The 20,080-nt window shown below is 22.9% G+C and overlaps 2 protein-coding genes across 19 annotated transcripts in view; one reads left to right on the top strand and one right to left on the bottom strand.

Moving 5' to 3' along the window:
• The window catches only part of LOC122858652, an 81,906-nt gene that overhangs the window by 3,226 nt on the left and 58,600 nt on the right, over positions 1-20,080 (bottom strand). For 4 of the 18 annotated variants that reach the window (XR_006374314.1, XM_044161666.1, XM_044161668.1 and 1 more), the window contains 14 exons: positions 8,648-8,801; positions 8,040-8,183; positions 7,332-7,503; positions 7,046-7,183; positions 6,242-6,387; positions 5,550-5,603; positions 5,075-5,122; positions 4,622-4,711; positions 4,416-4,478; positions 4,089-4,314; positions 3,881-4,000; positions 3,695-3,802; positions 3,360-3,542; positions 3,151-3,244 (listed from right to left, as the gene is read on the bottom strand). Coding sequence is in view for 17 of the 18 variants with exons in the window: in XM_044161666.1 (XP_044017601.1) it covers positions 3,151-3,244; positions 3,360-3,542; positions 3,695-3,802; positions 3,881-4,000; positions 4,089-4,314; positions 4,416-4,478; positions 4,622-4,711; positions 5,075-5,122; positions 5,550-5,603; positions 6,242-6,387; positions 7,046-7,183; positions 7,332-7,503; positions 8,040-8,183; positions 8,648-8,801 (1,740 nt within the window). In the remaining variant the exon portion in view is untranslated. Of the gene's footprint in view, positions 1-1,156; positions 1,210-3,150; positions 3,245-3,359; positions 3,543-3,694; positions 3,803-3,880; positions 4,001-4,088; positions 4,315-4,415; positions 4,479-4,621; positions 4,712-5,074; positions 5,123-5,549; positions 5,604-6,241; positions 6,388-7,045; positions 7,184-7,331; positions 7,504-8,039; positions 8,184-8,647; positions 8,802-20,080 lie in introns of all 18 variants that reach the window. The other 14 variants (XM_044161679.1, XM_044161680.1, XM_044161681.1 and 11 more) reach the window with 13 other exon arrangements.
• On the top strand, positions 9,670-13,163 carry LOC122858708. The gene is made up of 4 exons (XM_044161806.1): positions 9,670-10,681; positions 10,821-10,926; positions 11,519-11,727; positions 11,932-13,163. Exons 1-4 carry the CDS (start codon positions 10,535-10,537, stop codon positions 12,505-12,507), a joined length of 1,038 nt encoding a protein of 345 aa, XP_044017741.1. The 5' UTR covers positions 9,670-10,534; the 3' UTR covers positions 12,508-13,163.

The following is a 20,080-nucleotide window of genomic DNA, read 5'->3' as shown; positions in this document are numbered from 1 at the left end:
TTAATTTATTAATTACAATTAATAAATTAACAGGTTTAAAATTTCAAACAATAAAATTTCTTTCAGTCACTCATTTACATGTTTTCCCAATTTTTTTTGTAATAATTAGACACAAAAATCGAAGGAGAAGAGAAGGAGAGTACATAGTTTTGGTTTGACAGATATTAACGCCACTGAGAATGAAATTTAATTAACAAATTTAATTACTTAATTATCATAATTCTTTTTTTTTTTTATTTTCATATTATCATCTATTTTTTTTTTATCAGAAAATCCAATGTAAACCTTAATCAACATCGGGACACCTTACTATAAGAAATGGATTGGATCGTGTTTCGATTTATAAAAAAAAAAAAAATTATTTAACCCGTTAATTGCTCATTAAAAATCACACGATATTATTTCTAAAAAATTTAAAGAAAAAATACAATTAGCGAATTATAATTTAGACAAGAAATTTTTTGCATTTCGCCGATAATTTTTTTAGAGTTAAAGCAGCGATAGAATTGACAATAATTTATAAAACAAATAAATATAAACATAGCAAAATAAAGTATAATTTTTAACATGAATTTTTTAATTTAAAAAAAGATATTTATAAAATAGATGGTGTGTTATTGGTTGCTATGCATTATTTAAAATGAATAAATATTTAACAACACCAAAGTAAAAAAATATATGAAAAAAATTAAATATCCGTGTTATAATTTTATGTAACACAATATAAATAATTATTATAATCAATAGCAGTGCGTAGAATATAAATAAATAATACTCGCAATAATAAATAACCGAAGAATAATTAAAAAATTGAAATAATTATCAACAAGCACGAATTAATAATAATGAAAAATATTTAAACGACTCGTAATATAAAATATAAATCGATGAATTTATCCCAAAATATTCTGCTGATAAATATTTCATTAAATAATTATAATCCTCTAATTAATAAATTAATTTTTCTAATTTTATTTTTTTATTTATTGCAGAATAGTTTGAGTCCTATGAAAGATGATTATAAAATGAAATGAAAAATATTTAAAAATAACGACGATATAAATAATAAAATATATTTAAAAAAAAAAAAAAAAAAATTTAGAAAATTAGAATAATTATTAATAATGAATTAATATATATGAGATTTAAAAATTACTCGTGACTGGTCTGTATGGCCTCCTTGAAGTTTGTACTCCACTTCCAGCCATACTATAAAAAGTTTCATATTTTTTTATATTTAATTTAATTAAAAATATCTATATATTTTTAATCGTCAAAATTATTTATTATATTTTAAATAAACCTTTAATAATTATTATCATCGATGTTGTGCTTGTGTAAATATCAAAAGTGTTTTTTAAAAAAAAATTCATGGGAATAATAATTGCTCAAGGCAACACTTATTTATTTAATTGTTTTTTTTTTTTTAAATGTTTTTTTTTTTTTAATTGTTGATAATAATAATAGCAATTATTATATAATATTGTGCTTATTTACAGCTAAGACACATAATGATTAATGATTTGACAAAACATTGTGCACGAGGGTCAATAATAAGGGTTAAATTAAAAAACTTAGGATCAATATTTATTAAAAAAAAAAAAAAAAGATTAGTATTTGAATGTTTTGTCACATCTTGGTTATTTTAATCTATTCTATATGAAAAAAAATACAGCAAACATTGAAGGGGTATGAGGGATCCATTGAGACAATGATAATGCAGGAAATAAAAAAATTTACCCTCGTTATTATTTGATGATTATGCTTTGATTAATTTGATGTGCTAAGAAGGGGTTTATAAATACTTTTTTAATTTTTATTTTAATTATTATTAGAATGTATTTTTAATGATTTATTTTTGTTGATAAATGTCATGATAATAAAGTGTTTTAAAGTTAAAAAAATCGCGAATGTTATTGTGAACAATATACGAGCAAAAGCATTTAACTAAAAAAATTTTTTAGCTATAATATTCCTAGATTATTGTTTGTGTTTATTAAAATAGATTAATAATTATATTTTTTAATTGAAATAAAAAGATAAATAAATAATTTTGTAGTAAAATTAAGTTGTTATTAATTTTATAAAAATAATCGCTTTAATTTTTACAAGGTTTACATTAGATTTCATTTTTTTGTATTTTTTTTTTCTAAAATTTTTCTAGTGATAATTAAATTGGAACTATAAGTACTATATTTTATAGATATTTAATTTTTTATATCAATAATTCATTTCACTCGGGATATGTATTATTTTTGTTCACATTTTTTTTTTTTTTTAAATATTTAAAACTGGCGCAAAACTGCGCGCCAGAACTATGACAATTTATTGTTTGTTTTTTTTAATTATAAAAAATTATTAAACCATCTTCTCTGCTCGTAATTGTTATTGTTACATGAATTGTGAAAACTTTATATTGTTACAAAAAATATTTTTATATTATTGGGAATTGTGCTGGTGACTGATATTAAAATATGGTCAATTTTAAATCGAAAAATTAACCAAGTTTTAATACTGTTATTGTGATAATGACAAAAAAAAATTAAAAAAATATATACAATCGTCTCTGCACATGCTGATTTTGTTTATTAATTAAATTATTCAAAATTATTAAGCATTTTTAATTTAAAAATACAAAAAATAAAAAAAATAAAATTTGTTATAGAAATTTTTAATTTTCTTTTTTTATTTTTTGAGTTTAAAAATTGATTTAAAAAAAAAAAAAAAAAAAAGTTTATAATTTCGATTGATTTAGAATGAAATATGTCTGTGAAATGCTGATGATGATGAATAATATAAATAACACAGGATATAGGAAAACTGATTTGCGTATTTAAATAAATTTCATTTTTTTTCTTTTTCTTAATCAAATAAAATAAAATATAAATAATAATTAAAGTGCACACACAATTTTCTCTTTTCACTCTTATTAATATAAAAAAAAAGAAAAAAAAAATTCTAAATTACCAACTCACACATACATAATTTTCAAGTGTTTCAATCAAGCAAATTAAATTTTTTTTAAAAATAAAATTTTCTTTAGTATTTTTATGTTGATATAATCATGCATGGAATTTTGATAGCTCAAATGGATAAATTGGTTAAAATAATAATCGATAATTAATAAAGCTATAAAATATTAAAATTTACCTTTGAATGTTGTGCTGAAGTTGGTGTTGGTGGTGTCTCTTCATTATCAATATTAACTGCATTTGGTAATCGCTGCTCTTGCACCGACGCCAAGCTATTTAATAATTAAATTTTTTTTTTGTTTTTTTATAATTTATATATTTTAAAATGATACTTGTTATAATTAAGTATGTAAATAAAAATTTTTTATATTAATTTAATGTCGTTACCGTTTTAAAGTGACGAGTGTTCCAGTTAATTTTTTACAACGTCGTAAAGCTGATTCAAGTCTTTCTGGTTCTTCCTTTAAAAATTTTTCTTCACGTACAACTTTTTCCATTTCAGAACTTAAAAGGCCTTTCATACCTTCTTGTAAATTTGGAAAACGTACTTTTAAATCAGCCACTGTTTTGCTATTGAAAATTAACAAAATTCAATTAAATTGGCTCAATTTTTATTTTAAAAATTTCAGCTAATAATTAATTTATTATTTAAATATTATCATTAACTTTACAATGAAGATAATTATTATAATAAATTTAGAAATGTAAAAAAATTTATTTACCTAGATTTACTTAATATCAAAGCCATATTTTCAACATCAGACATATTGACACGAGTTTTTCGATTGATAACATTTCCTCGTAATTCCTCCACTGTACTCTCTAGCTCGCTGTCAATAATAATTAATATTTTTCATTAATTCAATGATAAATTTCGAGCTATTTATTTGATTATTTAAAAAACTTACGTTAGATCATTTTCCAGCCTTATCATTTCCTGTTTGTAGAGGTCTTCTTCACGACTCAAACGTATTTTTTCAGTGTCACCAGCTGCCCATGCGGCGTCACCTCCAGTTAAAAGCATTGATCTAAACAAAAAAAAAAAGATTACAAATATTATTTAGATTATCAAAATGTTGTTACAATAATTATTATAAATTTAAAATTTAAAATTACCTAATTGTAATAAATGTATCTCTGATTGTTTCTCTAACAGTATGTGCTTGTGCTTGTGACATTCGTCGCAAATTTCTAACTTCTTGACGTAGATCTTTGGCTTTTTTTTGTAAACCACGTAATTGATTATACATTTCTGGTGTTAATGATAAATCACGATAAACATATGGACCAGTTGTTAGTGCAACTGGTTTTGGTGGTGGTGTTGGTTTATGTCTATCTCTTTCTGTAATTAAAATTAAATAAAATAGAATTAATAATTTATATTTTAAATTAAATTAACAATAGTAGATTTTTTTAATTAATATACAAGTTATCAAGGGTTACCTTGGGATGACATCCGAGGCAAAGTTGATGATTTTATTGCTGGTTTAGTTGGTTTTGTATCCGCTTTTATTTTTTAAATATTTTTAAGTTTGTTAGTTGAAAAATTAACAAGAAATTTGTTAGTTTAGTTGGTAAATTTATTTGTTTGTTAGTTGGAAATATCAAGTTATTATTTTAGAAATTTATATTGTTTTATTTTTACAAACCTGCATGTTGTGGTGAGTGTTGTTTTGGTGAATTCATGTCAGGTGGCTCATCACTGAATGATACTGATTTTTCAAAAGACACCGACTTGTCTGAAATATATATTGAACTATATTAATATTCGAAATGAAAATTTCGAAATGATTTAACTATTTGAATAATAAAAATTATAAAATATTAAAAATTATTTAAGAAATGTAGACTGGTAAAAGGATCTGTTGAATTTATAAAAAAAAAAAAAAATGTTAAACACCAAATGAATTAATTCTGTATGACCTTGATTGATAGAAAAAAAAAAAAATTATTTAAAAATAATCATGCTGATTTAAAAGTAAATTAATAAACTCAAAAAAATTTAATAATAAATGAAAAATATATATTTTTTTTTGATAAATAAATTATTAAATTTTTATGGAAAAAATAATTGACGTGCTTAGGACATTTTATTGTCGCACCTTTGCCTAGTTTTGGTGGTTTAACATCAGTCCTTAAATACGAGTCATCTGTAATGTTACATTTATTTTATTTTTTCATATATAATCAGTATATTTTTTTTTTTTTTTTGAATCAATTTTATATTTTTTCTTTCAAGAGTTAAAAAAAAAAATTATCTTAATGCTAATTAGAAATAATTAATAGTTAAAATTATTACAAAGTACTGAGAAAAATTTATTTGATAAAATAATGAAAAAACTTTTGACGGAGATAAAAATAATTACAGCGGAGAAAAAAATTTATAAATTATTTTTAATAAATAGAAATTGATTAAATTTAATATTAAATTATAAATTTATAATTGAAATAATTTTTTGAATTTTTAAAAATGAATTTTGATGAATTTAAAAATATCCAGTTTTTTTATAAAATAAAAAATATATTTTTCTCATTACTTTTAAATAATTTGTTTGAAAAAAAATAAGGAAAACACACCTGGCATTGAGACTGAGCTGGAACTAGAGTTTTTGTCAAACTCATTTCCTGCGCCTGTATGAATTTCAAGTATTTAACCAAGCAGTTGTACAGCAGGGCCCAGGATTAAACCCGACCAGGAGGTGAAGCATCGTTAAATAATTCATCAATTTTAATTATATATGCATTATAAATTATAACCAATATTATTAAATTCTACTTTGCCAATAATTGTTTTTTTTTTTTCTTATAAACTTTTAATAATTTTTATTTTCAATTTGACTTTTTTTTTTTCAGTGCTTATACCTCCTGGCCTTCATGATAATTAATTCAATTCTAATATACGCAACGAGCATTTTTTTTTCTCATTTATTATCAGCATAAAAAAAAATCTAATATTATATTATTATTATTTTTTTTAAAAGCTACATTAAATAGTTGATATATATACTAAAAAAAAAGTAAAAAAAAAAATTCTCTTTTTCATATATTTCATGGCAGTTTTACGTGCACTACATTTTTTTTTTTTTTGTTAATTTAGTTTTAATAATAATTAAAAGCAAAATGAGTTAATTTTTTTTGTATAAAATTAGCAACTAATTGTTAATATTATTATGTCAACATTAAATGCCAATCTAGCAGTTAAAAAAAAAATTAATCTAGAACATGTATTATTTATAAAATAGAAAAATAAAAAAATAAACAAATTATACCTGCACTTCTGGCGTATGGATCACGTCCAGCTGGAACTTGTAAATAGTCTCTTGGTGATGGACTCGGATGTGGAGCATGTGTCAATGCTTTTTGCACAAGACCAGTTAAATTTGCAAGTTGTCTCTCCATGTGTTCCACTCTAATCCTAATTAAATAAACAATAATATTAATATTTTTTAAAACAAGCAAACAATTTATTATAATTCTCAAAAAAAAAACAACATTTATTATTTATTTTTATTATTTACTATCACTACTGTACTATCACGTATAAAGCATGTGTTAATATTATTTATCATCATTAAAATTTTATTGATAAATTATTAATTCATTAATCATTCATTAGGATTTAATGCTCATTGTTTAAATTATTGGAGCATGCTGCATTCTCATTTCTGTATAACTCTTATTTTTTTTTTTTTCAATTATTTTTAGATCTTGTGGATTATCAGCATGCTTTTACAATAAAAAAAAAAAAATGTAAATATATTGTTGCCTTAGTAATAAATAAGCCCAATTGTGAATTTAAAATTTTTCTAAATTATTAATAAACAATTTTATTTAAACAAATTTAGAATATGAAAAAATTAGATATTAAAATTAAAAAAAGATAAATAATATTAGAAATTTTTATAACAAAGTCAACAATATTTTTAATAATTATTTTTTCTTAATAATAATCATTTTTGATATGTGTATGATAATTCAGGCAGGATCATTTTGACATTCAGTAACACCATCAACACTATTTTATTTTATTTTTAAAAATAATTATTTTTGATTTTTTGATGATTTGTTGGTACCGAGTAACATCGTAGGTTGGACCCGGAGGTAGAGCTGGTGCACCTGGAGGAAATGGGGATCTTGGGGGACCAGATGGTGGACGACCTGATGGTTTAACACCATACAAGCTGTATGATTCCTCCAACAGCTCAGTGTCACTGCATCATCCCCAACAAACACACATTTGTTTTTTTTTTCGTTTTTTTTTTTCATTGTTTATGTTATCATGACACAGTGTTATTGATAATTAATTAAATAAATATAATAAAAATAAAATTAATATTATTTTTTAAAAATTTAAATTACCTTGCTTCTTCGTCAATAACTGGTGTAACTGTTCCGGAATATTGTGAATAGTATGGCTCTTCATAACTGCTACCAGCACTGTACGGACCAATTGGATATCTTCCAATGCTGCTACCAACACCACCAGTTCTTTCTGGACTACTCATGTATCCACTCTCACCATGAATTCGATCTACGATTAAAATATCATATTACATTAATTAAGAATTTATATATTAAATACAAAAAATAACAAAAGCACCGTATTAAATAATGTAATTGTTGTTAAAAAAGTAATAAATCCTAAAAGCATAACTCCTTACATCATAAATTACATTAGCTGTTGGCAATTTTATTAGTCACTGTTAATTTTTTTTTTTTTTTTTACAAATAAAATTGAGAAAATTAAACAAAATAAAAAAACTTGTTTACATGTAATGACAATATTTTAGCCCTCAAGTGTTTACAGTCAACTTTCTACAAAATAAATTATAATAGAAAAAAAAAAAACTAATAGTTACACTTTTTAGTATAAATTATATTTTATTTTCTATTTTTTTTGAATTGGAAAAAAGAAAAAAATGAATAATTTATTGAAAAAGGTATTGCCTAAAGGTGATACTCGGAAGACATGTGTGTGTTTACGTATGCAAAGGGTAAATGTTAAAGATAGCTATAATAGTTTAGCATGCCTTTGGCAAATTTTTTTTTTTTAAGGATTCTACTGACCTGGTATACTATAGAGGGATACAGAGCTGTCTCTAGAGAAGCGTGCTGAGGCCCCCAGGCTTCCTAGGGGTGTCTTACCACATTGATATCCACGCAGGGGTTTTGCTGGTGCAACACCACCACTACTAACACCACCACCACCACCTACCATCAATCATTCAAACATAGTAACAAAAAAAAAAAAAAAAATAATAAGAAAAACAATTGCCAATTCACTCTTCAAGGGGTTTATTCTATTTTTAAATTTCAAGCAATTTCAATGACTCTAATTAATTTTTTTAAAATAATTTTATCAATTTTTTTTGTAAATTTTAAAGTCATTTTTGTACTGAAAAACCCCTCGATCCAGTCGAATAACATTCTCACTATTTTACATGAATTATTTGATTAAAAAAAATTTCTTTTTACTGGGTTTTTAAATTTTTTTTTAGTTGGATTTTAGTATTATTCAACAGGGGTCTATTTTTAAAAGTTAATTTTGTTATCATGCATTTTAAATATTTCTACAAATAATCCATCAACCAGGTAAAAATATAATTATACAAATAAGTTTGTTTTTTGAATTTTTAAATGTTTTTTTTTAGTTTCACTGGATTGTTTGATATTACCTGGTGTACCAAGTGTCTTTGGCTGTGTTGGAGTTGCATTTGGTCCAGCTAAAATTGACGATGCTGGACTGTAAGCTCTCATGATGGATCCACCTCTTGGCAGTGTGCTACTACCACCCATATAATAACCGCCTGAATTTGAATTTTTAGCTGTCTGTAAATATAATTACAAAAAAAAATTTTTTATTTATTTAAATTGTTTGATATTTATTATATAATCTTCAGTGTCCTTGAGACATGAATTGGCTTTTAATAAAAGAATGATTGATGATAAATAAATTTTATATTGAATTTTTTTTCATAATGAAAACGATTACCTAATTTTATTGATATTCAATAAATCAATTATCCAAAAATATCTACAGTATTATAAATGATTTTTCAATTAAAACATTCCTTGTTATAATTAAATTTTAAATATTAAAAAATTATAAATTACTTGGTAAATGAGATCAAGGTTGTGTTTTGAAATTAAAATAATTAAAAAAAAATATTATAACAGTCAATTGTGAATTGAAATAGTAGAGTGCAACATAATTTTATTAAATAAATATTGACCAAAGTTCATGCAAATAATTGATAAAATATTCAAAGTAAATTATTCAATTAATTGTTGATTTTTAAATAGCCATAATATTTTTTTTCCATCACAATAATAGATATTAAAAATAAAAACAATGTTTTTTCATGTAAATTTTGAATAACCATTTATAAAAATGTAGAACAAACGTGAAACTGAATAATCCAATATTAAAAATTCAGTAACAATGTAAACATGTTGTTAAAATCTCATTGAAATAAAAAAAAAAAACATGAACCAGTATCAAGTTAAATTTCCCATATTTAAATAATAAAAAAATAAAACAATAAATAATTTCAAAACACTCTCGTTATTATCCAAATAAAAATGTAAATTATTTCGAATGACATAATGTAACTTATGGTGTTGGAAAAAAAATTACTCGAAACAAAACTTTCATATGATGCACAAATTTGAAAAAAAAAAAAAAACCAACCACGCGTATCTCCCACCGGATAATTTGAGTTATTTAATTTGAATGCAAGTTGTAGCGTCACTGGCAAGTCACGTAAAGATAAAGAAAAAAAAAAAAAATTTTCTTATTTTTCTTGGAGAGTTTTTCAGAGTGACTGGTGTCGTTGGTAAAAAGTTGTTGTATCAAGTGGACGTTTGTTTTGTATGATGAAGAGGCGTGTGCTAAGTGAAATGTGCCATGCGTGTTGTATAAGTAGGCGGCAGTATTTGTTGGATCGATGATATACAAGAGATGCTCTCGTTTTTATAAATAAATAAAAAAAAATTCCCCATAAAAGTGAACAAAAAAAAAAAATACAAGAGTTTATTCATAGCGATGAAGGCCAGTGATTAGGGAAACTACAAAGTGATCGATAATAAAAAGGGCGTGAAATTATTTTTTTAAATTTTTTAACATTATTTATAATGGTAAACTATAAAAAATAACAATCACTTGTTGATTTATTATATTGAAAATCAATTGAGAAAAAAAAAAAAAAAAGTAGTGAAAGTAAAATTTTATAAATAATTAAATACAGTGTCAATGTTTAAATATAAAAATTTGTTATATTGTATAAATGACATTTAATCCCTGAAGGATAAATAATTATTAATTTGTTAATAAAATTGCCGTGGGATTAAACCTCCCACCCTTAATTTAAAACTACTTCCCCGATATGAAAAAAATCATGTATTTTGTTGGTTCTATATGAGTTTAATTCAATTTTAAAATTTATTTACATTTCACACGTGAGGAACAAAACAACCAGTCTTATTTTATAGAAATAAAATAAACATAAAGTTACAACAATAACAAAAATATTTAAATAATAGTAAAATAATAATAAATCATTATGAAAATAATTTTAATAAATATTGGTATATTAATATTTTTGTTAATTGGTATTTTTGCTGATAAAAAATATGATGGTAATCTTCAAAATTTTATTAACAATACACCATTGCATAAAGTATTGTTGACACAACGTGGATACATTCAAGTAAATATATTTTTTTAATTATAAATTAATTTGTAATTTAATTTTTTAAATTAACTAATTGAATTTTGAATTTAAATTTCTTTTATATTTTTAGTTGAATTGTTTATTAATTTTTAATTTTATTAATTATTTATTTTAGTTTCTCAGATGGCAATTACCAGTTCCTGACATTAATGAATTTACTTTTTGTGTCTGGGTCAAGTCCTCGAACTTGACATTTGCACATTCAATATTTTCATATTCAAGTAAGTCATATTTCATTTTTTTTATAATATATTATTTAAAATTTAATGATATATTATTATAAATAAATACTAGACTAACAAGTATTGCATATTTTTTTTATTTGCCGGATTACTTTTTTGTCGGATTATAAATTCGCTTATGATAAGTGGAAAGTGAGTAATTGTAAAAAAAAATTACGCCATGAATTTTTATTTCTTTTTTCTATTTTACAAAGAATTTAACGTTCATGTAAAAATAAATAATTACTTAAAAGCAAATACAATTTAACTCAATTAAATTAATTAATTGGCTTGTTTTTTTTTTTTACACTTTTATATTAGAGAAATAAAATTAAATATTAAAATAAATTATAAATTAAAAGACAATTTTAACTAATTGATTGTGTGATTTTATTTTTTTTTACTGAGTGAAATTTAATGCAACAATTTTACTGGAAATAAACTTGAATTATTATTATTATTTTTTTATGCAACACTATGAAAGTTGACCTAGTTATCATATCAGGCATCTTGTTGATCTCAATCTAAAAACTTGATATATTTTCATGTCATAAAAGTATGTTTTTAATAAAATTTAATTTTTTTTATTTAGAAAATGATACACAACGTATTGTCAGAGCTTGGATATCGCCATTTGGTCGTAGTATAAATTTGGAAATAAATAATACAATTTTATTTAACGAGCCAATATCAATACTTGAAAATCAATGGTATCATATTTGTCAAAGTTGGGATAATAGTAATGGTAGATATGGTCTTTGGATCGATGGGCAAAATAAACTTGATGCTTATTCATCAAAAGTAAGTTTTACTTGATCAAAAATTCTAATAAATTTATCACAAATTATCAAAATTAATTGTTAAAAAATTCAGCTAATCATCAACTAATTTAGGCATCATTTAAATTTAAATTTAAATTATTTTTATAATTTTTAATTTTCATTTAAAAGCCTGGTAAATTTTATAATTTAAATGGTCTTATTTTTTTTAAATTTAAATTTACAGATGGCAGGTTTTGTAATACCAAAAAATGGTGACATCGTCCTTGGTCAAGAATACACTGATTTTGATAAAGGACTTGAAGATGGTATTGAAGGTGCTGTATTGGGTTTTAATTTACTACTAAAATCATCATTTAAAAAATTAAATACCCTCAATAATAATAATTATCTGAATAATGATAGAAAAAAACCATTTGATTATTCAGAATTTGAAAGATTTAATATTGATAAACAAGAAAATTTATATTTATCATCATTAAATTCAAGATTACAAGAAGAATATAAAACAGGATCAATAATTTTTCCTGACATGCAATTTGGTTCAGTGATAGGAGCTAGAAAAACAACACAGTTATCTAAAAAACCAAGTGTAACACTTGATAAATTATTGGATGATATGCCAATGGGTTTAAAGCTCATAAAAATTTCATATAATGATTGCAATTGTGGAAGAGCAAGTCCCTTTTTTGATGCTAAATATTTATTGATATCTTGGAGTAGAACACCTGTTAGAATTTTTGGTGGAGCAATTATTAAAAATGTCAATAATCAGTGTGGTGTTTTCGATGCTTTGTTGTAATTACTTTGAATCTACATATTTTTTTTTTCATGTTTTTATCAGTTTAATAATTTTTTTTACTCTTTAAAATTGCCATATATGGGAACTAATTGATTGACGATATCAAGCCCAAAGCCATGTGTAATAAAATTATTAGAAAAAAATAAATAAAGTATATGTTATTATTGTAATGATAGGTTGCTGTCGTCATTGACTTCCTTGATATTTATTTTCTCTGTATGCTAAGCTGATTTTGTTGCATTTATTTGATGCATAATGAGCTCATTCAAGACCAGGGTGACAAGCATTATTTCACTCTTAAATATCATATCATAAGAGAAATTATTATAGACATTTTGATATTTTAAATAAATAATTTGAAATTGTTTTTTATTTTTAATACAATTTTTTATCTTTAAAATTAATATTTGTCGTGGTTTTTTTGTTTATTTTCTTTTCAAGGTCAATGCTACTTTCGAAACACACTCAAAAGAAATAGGTATATAATTTTACTCTTTTTTTTTCAGCATAAAAATTTAAAAAACAGCAAAAGTTTTTGAGTATAGAGTAAGGTGTTGTAGACGATACTTAAATTGTTGAATAAAAAATTGATAATACATAATTAAGGATCAATAATGGTATAGTTAAATTAAGAAAAAAACAAAAATGGATTTTTAATGGGGTTTTTTTTTATATCACTTTCGCCAAGTACTTTCAAGTTTAAATTACAATAAATGAATTTAAAAAATTTTTTTTATACAATTTTTATGATGAACATAATAAACATTCAATAAAAATTATTAATTATTGAATTTCAATTTGTAATTTATCTATTTGTTTAAAAAAAATTTTGTTTTTTATTTTCAAAAATATTTTACAGTTATTATAATCAATTTTTTAAATACCAATTGATTAATAAATTTGAAATAAAATTTATCAAGAATGATGTAACGAAAAAAATACAATAAAAAAAAAAAAAATGAATAATTTCACTTGAATTTTGACCGGTAACTTTCACCAAAAAAAAAAGATTATTTATTGAATTGCCAGTTACATATACGTGATTTTAATAACCAAAAAAAAAAAATTTCTTATATCTTTTGAAAGTAATATTTACCTGTATCCTATTGTTATTTATAAAATTTTTTATTTCATTCTTGATATAGATTACAGATAATGATACATATTGCAAAAGGAATTTGTTCTATTTATGAACAATTAGAACTAAATAAAAACAATAGTTGCTTGATAAACCAAGTCACTTATGTTTGAATAAATATACAGGTAAATAGGTAATTATTGATCAATCTTTGTTGTTAAATATTGAGGTCAATTTACCAGGAACTTGCATTCCACCAGCATCAATATTATCAACCATATTTTTTATCATTTAAAATTAATATTTCATCCCCAAAAAAATAACTAAAATATACTTTTTTCATTTTATTATTCATAAAGAATACATTTTAAAATTTAATTATAATTATTATTTATTAATTTTTTGCTGAATTTAAATCTTCATTATTTCATCTTGAATATATTTTTTTAATTAAACACTTGTAATTTATATAAAAAATTTTTTTACACAATGAAACATATGTCTTTCAACTTTTGAAATACAAAATTCAAATTTCGGCCAATTAACAGACTTTTCTTTTAAATTTTTACTAACGCATTTGTGTAATGCCTTTGTCGGTTTCTTTGGCAAGTCAATCCAGTCAAATAACAAACGTAATTTATTAACAATAAATTCATGTTTCATATCAGTTGATTTAATAGTTTTAACAATTACTATCCAATTCAAAGATTTTTTAAAATTTACTTTCTCAAATTTATTACCTTTGTATTTCCAATCAATGAGTCGATCAATTTTATTATATTTATCACCATTTATAATAAAATAAGTACAAATTTCTTCAAGTGAAATTTCATCTAAAAATAAATATCTTTGCTGTTGATTTTTCATAATTTTATCAGCCACTTCGTACAATAAATTATACTGTTGATTTCTATAAAAAATATAAGCAAAAGTTATAAATTTATTAAGAATTTTAATTCTAATTGTTGTTGGTTTAATCAATTTAACATTCCAATTTGATACGATAGCAGAGACAACTTGAAGTTTAGGTTTTATCTCAAAATATGATGACCAACATTCTTCGATAAGATCCCTCTTAAAATGTTCTTTATAATCAGACCAAAATTTTCCAAGCATCCATAAACTTGTTTGTTGATAACCACCAAATTCATTGTACTCAATATCAATCATTTCGATAATTTGCAATAATGGCTTTTCATAATCACGTGGTGTCATGGAACTTTCGTTGATTGCACTTGCTTTAAATGCTTCGAAGTACAAATATCTCCATGGCCATGAATCAATCAAATGATTCAACGAAAAATCACGATTATTTCGAAGATAAATTTGTCTCTCCTCTTCACTCAATTGTTGCATTAAAAATACAAAATTATCATTTGTTATTTTTATCATATTATTATGACGTAATAATAAATCATCAATGATAAATCTATCAATTGCTGATTGATCCATATTTAATTGGAGAAAAAAATATTGGAATTTTTCAGTGTTTGTTACTAGAAATTGTCTCTTGTAATTTTGAAACATTTCTTGGATTTCGACAAGAGGATTATTTGAATATCTATGTGGAATGTTTGGTTCCACAAGTGTGTGGATCCAGTATGATACAGTTGCTGTGCATAAACCATTTGAAAAAATGTAATTATTACATTGACGTGAATTGGTTGATGATGATTTAATATCATCTTTTTCTGCAGCTGATAAATTCTCCCATAATTCTTGGATGATTTCTATCGCACAATATTTACTGGCTTCCAAAAACATAAATTTATAATCAATTATTAAAAGAGATGTTGTTTTATTGTTGACATGATTAAAGACAGATTTTAAAGTATTTATTTTGTCAATTTTTCCATACTCTGTCCATTGGATATTGTCAACGTAGTCGGTAAATAGAGGACGTCGATTTTCTATGGGTTGCAATAGATAGCTTATTTCAAATAAAAAATTGAATAATTCTTTTCCAATTGGATGACTGACGTATAATAGATCATCTTTAGCTTTGGTTGGTAATTCTAAAGATTCAATATTTTGATATATAACATCCAGAAAGGTTTTTGATACAACTATTTCTGAATGGAAACCTCGAAAAAATTCTGATGATGATGATGTTTCTTTAATTTTTGATTTCATCGCTTGACTGTTCCACAAATTAATTGCTGTTGTGTATAGAGATCTTTGTTCAAGTGTTAGACAAAAATTAAAGCTTGATCTAAAATATATTTAAGGGGAAATTTGTAAATATATATATGATTTTTTTATTAAGAAATAAGGGGTTCATATTTAAACGGATATTGTACTTACATATCTTCGGGGGGATTACGTCTCTCTCGATTTTTAATAGCCATTGATATTTCAGATGGATTAAATTGACTTTGTGCATTATCAAAAATTATACTTGAAAAAGCAGTAATAATTGTTATTATATGCATTTTTATTTTTAAACTTGATTTTTAATGTGTTGTTTCGAAAAAAAACGTTGTGATACTGAAGTAAAATATTTTTTCTATCGGAAAAATATAAAAAACTTATCGAAGATATTAAAAATTTATTTTTTTGTTTTTCAACAATATTGAAATATTTGAAGGCTAAATAAATAACATGTAAATTTATGTTAGTTTTTATTGTTTCATTTGCGGTAAATAATATTAGTTTTATGACTTGTCAGTCGTACTTTTTATATTTTCATTTATTTATTAATTTTTTATATATTTTATTATTTTAACTAAAATGTTTTTCTCACTAAAATTATAAAGTTATATTTTATTTTTAATAATCATTTCTTGCATTGAATGGTCTTGATTATAAAATTATGTGTGAAAAATAATTAATTAAAACGCCATAAAATGTTGCGTAATAAGGGTTTTTTTTCGAGAGATTTTTGTTTTAATTATCAAATAAAAACGACTCGTACGAATTAAAAAAGAAAAATAGTCCAAAAAAATTAATTTAAAGAAAGAAAAAAATGTTTATAAATATTATTATTACAATGAGGATATATTCAATTTATTTTTCCGCATTCTTTTCTATATCGATAAGCATTATTTTTTAGTGAACAAAAAATAAATAATAAATTTTTATTTGTTTTTTTATTACCGTGTAGCCTTCAGGCAGTGACAAATATTTTTTATCATAAAAAAAATTCACAATATATATTATATTTATTTAAATAACAAAAAAATAATATTATAATATTTGTTTTATAATAAAAAAAAAAAATAATATTCTAAAGAATGTTATTTTGAAAAATTTAATTGCATCGATGTCCAACAGCAAACAAATAACTCGAGCTATTTTCAATAGAATAAAATGTGATTATTAATTTTGCCACTGTTTGAAGTCCAGAATGATAAAAAACAAATAAAAATTCCAACTATATGATTTTTTTTTATTATTATTTTCGTTTAAATTTACATATCATCATTAACACATGCAGTACAGCATTATTATTATTATATTATTTTATCATTTTCAAAATTCATATTTTTCGAAAGAAATTTCATTTATGACTGAATTTTATTGATTTATTTTTTTTTTTAATTTAAAGTTTTATTATTTCATCTCGAATGTCTTACATATGTTATTCATTTAAATTTTATTATGGACATTTATAATTTGGTTTTACTTTTTCAATACAAATATAAAATTTATCCCAATTGACAGGTTTATTATTTTTATTTTCTAAATATTTATTAATGCATTTATGTAATGCATTAACTGTTTTTGTTGAAAAAGGAATCCAATCAATTAGTAATAATATCTCGTCAACAATAAGACTATGGATAACATCAGTTGATTGAATAGCTTCAACAATTGAAATCCACTTGATTGATTTTTGAAATTTTATTATCTCATCACTTTTACCATTATATTTCCAGTTAACAAGACGATTTAATTTCTCATATCTTCCACCGTTAATTATAAAATAATTGCAAATATTTTCCAGTTGAATATCAGCCAAAAATAATCTTCTTTGCTCTTGATTTTTCATAATTTTTTTAGCTATATTGTACAGTAGATTGTAATGTTGTGGTACATTAAATTCCTGAGCTAAGTCTATGTAACTTTTTACAAGTTCTATTCGAAGTGCTGACGGTCCAGTTGATATTATATTCCACTTTGATATAATATTTGCAACAATTCCAAGTTTAAATTTTATATCAAAAGAAAATGACCAAAATGTTTCGATGATTTTTTTATCAAAATGACCCTTGTAATGATACCAAAATTCCTCAAAAATCCATGTACTTATTTGTTGATAATTACCAAATTCATCATACTCATCATGAAATCTTTCAAATATGGTCCTCAATATATTTTCATAATCAACAGGAGGGATTATTTTTCGAACAGTGTTACTTGTTTCCAATGCTTCGAAATATAAATATCGCCATGGCCATGATTTAATTACATGCTCCAATAACAAAATACGATTATTTTGGAAATATTCAATTCTTTTTTCTTTTGTTAATTGTTGCATTAAAAATACAAAATTATCATCTGATATTTCTACATTATTTTGATTATTAATTAATAAAAAAGTTGTAATGTAATCATCTTTTTGAGTCTCATTAAAATTTAATTGTAAAAAAAAATATTTTAACCTTTCAATATTTTTTTGTAAAATTAAAGATTTATGTGTTTGAAAAATTTGTTCTATTCTCTCGATACGACTGGTTGGAACTTCATCAGCTGGTCTGTTGAATCCAAAATGTGTATCTATCCAGTACAATACAGTTGCCACGTTAGATAGATCATAAAAATTATTATAATTTTGAAAAAGTGAATTGACAGCAAAATGTTGAACGTATAGTTTTTCATTATCTGAAAATATTTGCCATATTCTTTCAATAGTTTCTACATGACAATAGTTACAAGCTTCAAAAAACATAAATATATAATTAATTATTTCAGGTGATGTATTTTCATTTTCAAAATTATTTAAAATTGATACCAAGGTCTTTATTTTATCAATTGTTCCATACACTGTCCATTGAATATTGTTAACGTAATCATCCAAAAATGGGCGTAGATTTCGTGATAGTCTTAATGGAATAAGTATGCTTCGTATGAAATCAAATAATTCTTTTCCGATACATCCATTAATATATAATAGATTTTCCTTAAAATAAGACGGTATCTCTAAACGTTGAATACTTTGCGATATAGTTGCAATAAAATCTATCATCATTGTTGGCTCAACATCGAGAGATACAGGAATTTTTTCAATTATTTTTGATTTTACTGCTTGATTATTCCAAAAATCAATGACTATTTTGTATGCAGATTGTTGAAAAAGTTTTGGGAAAAATTCAAAGCCTGGTCTAGAATATAGTTGATTACAATTGGTAAATTGTTTTTTCTTTTAAATATTTAATTAAATATTGTACTTACGAAACATCGAGGATATTACGTTGCTCTCGACTTTTAACAGGATTTGATATTTCAGATTGACTTTGTGCATTATCAAAAAATATACTTGAAAAAGCAATAATAATAATTATTATTATATGCATTTTCATTTTTAAACTTGATATTTTTAATGTGTTGTTTCGAAAAAAACTTTGCGATACTGAAGGAAAAATATTTTTTCCACTGAAAAAGTACAAAAACTTATCGATGATATTAAAAATTTATTTTTTTATTTTTCAATGATATTGAAATATTTGAAGGCTAAACAAATAACATGTAAATTTATGTTGGTTTTTATTGTTTCATTTGCGGTATATAATATTAATGTTTTATGACTTGTGAGTCGTACTTTTTATATTTTCATTTATTTATTAATTTTTTATATATTTTATTATTTTAACTAAAATGTTTTTCTCACTAAAATTATAAAGTTATATTTTATTTTTAATAATCATTCCTTGCATTGAATGGTCTTGATTATAAAATCATGTGTCAAATATAATTGATTAAAACGCCATAAAATGTTGCGTAATAAGGGTTTTTTTGAGAGATTTTTTTCTTAATTCTCAAATAAAAACAGCTTGTACGGATTAAAAAAGAAAAATAGTCCAGAAAAATTAATATTTTTTAGATAATTTTAAAGAAAAAAATGTTTATAAATATTATTATTACAATGAGAATATACATTCAATTTATTTTTCCTCATTCTTTCCTATTATTTTTCAGTGAACAAAGGATAAAAAATAAATTTTTATTTTTTTTTTATCACCGTAGCCTTCAGACAGTGACAAATATTTTTTATCATAAAAAATTCACAATATATAATATATTTATTTAAATAACAAAAAATAATATTTGAGCCACATATTATTATATTCATTTTACAATAAAAAAAAAATATTTTAAAGAATGTTATTTTTGAAAAGAATTAATTGCATCGATGTCCAACAGCAAACAAATCACTCGAGCTATTTTCAATAGAAAAAAATAATATTGTTAATTTTGCCACTGCTTGAAGGCCAGAGTAATAAAAAACAAATAAAAATTTCAACTATATTTTTTATTATTATTTTCGTTTAAATA

The sequence above is a fragment of the Aphidius gifuensis genome, linkage group LG6, assembly GCF_014905175.1.
Source record: "Aphidius gifuensis isolate YNYX2018 linkage group LG6, ASM1490517v1, whole genome shotgun sequence".
NCBI classification, from domain to species: Eukaryota; Metazoa; Arthropoda; class Insecta; order Hymenoptera; family Braconidae; genus Aphidius; species Aphidius gifuensis.
This window is presented reverse-complemented; position numbering and strand designations above follow the sequence as displayed.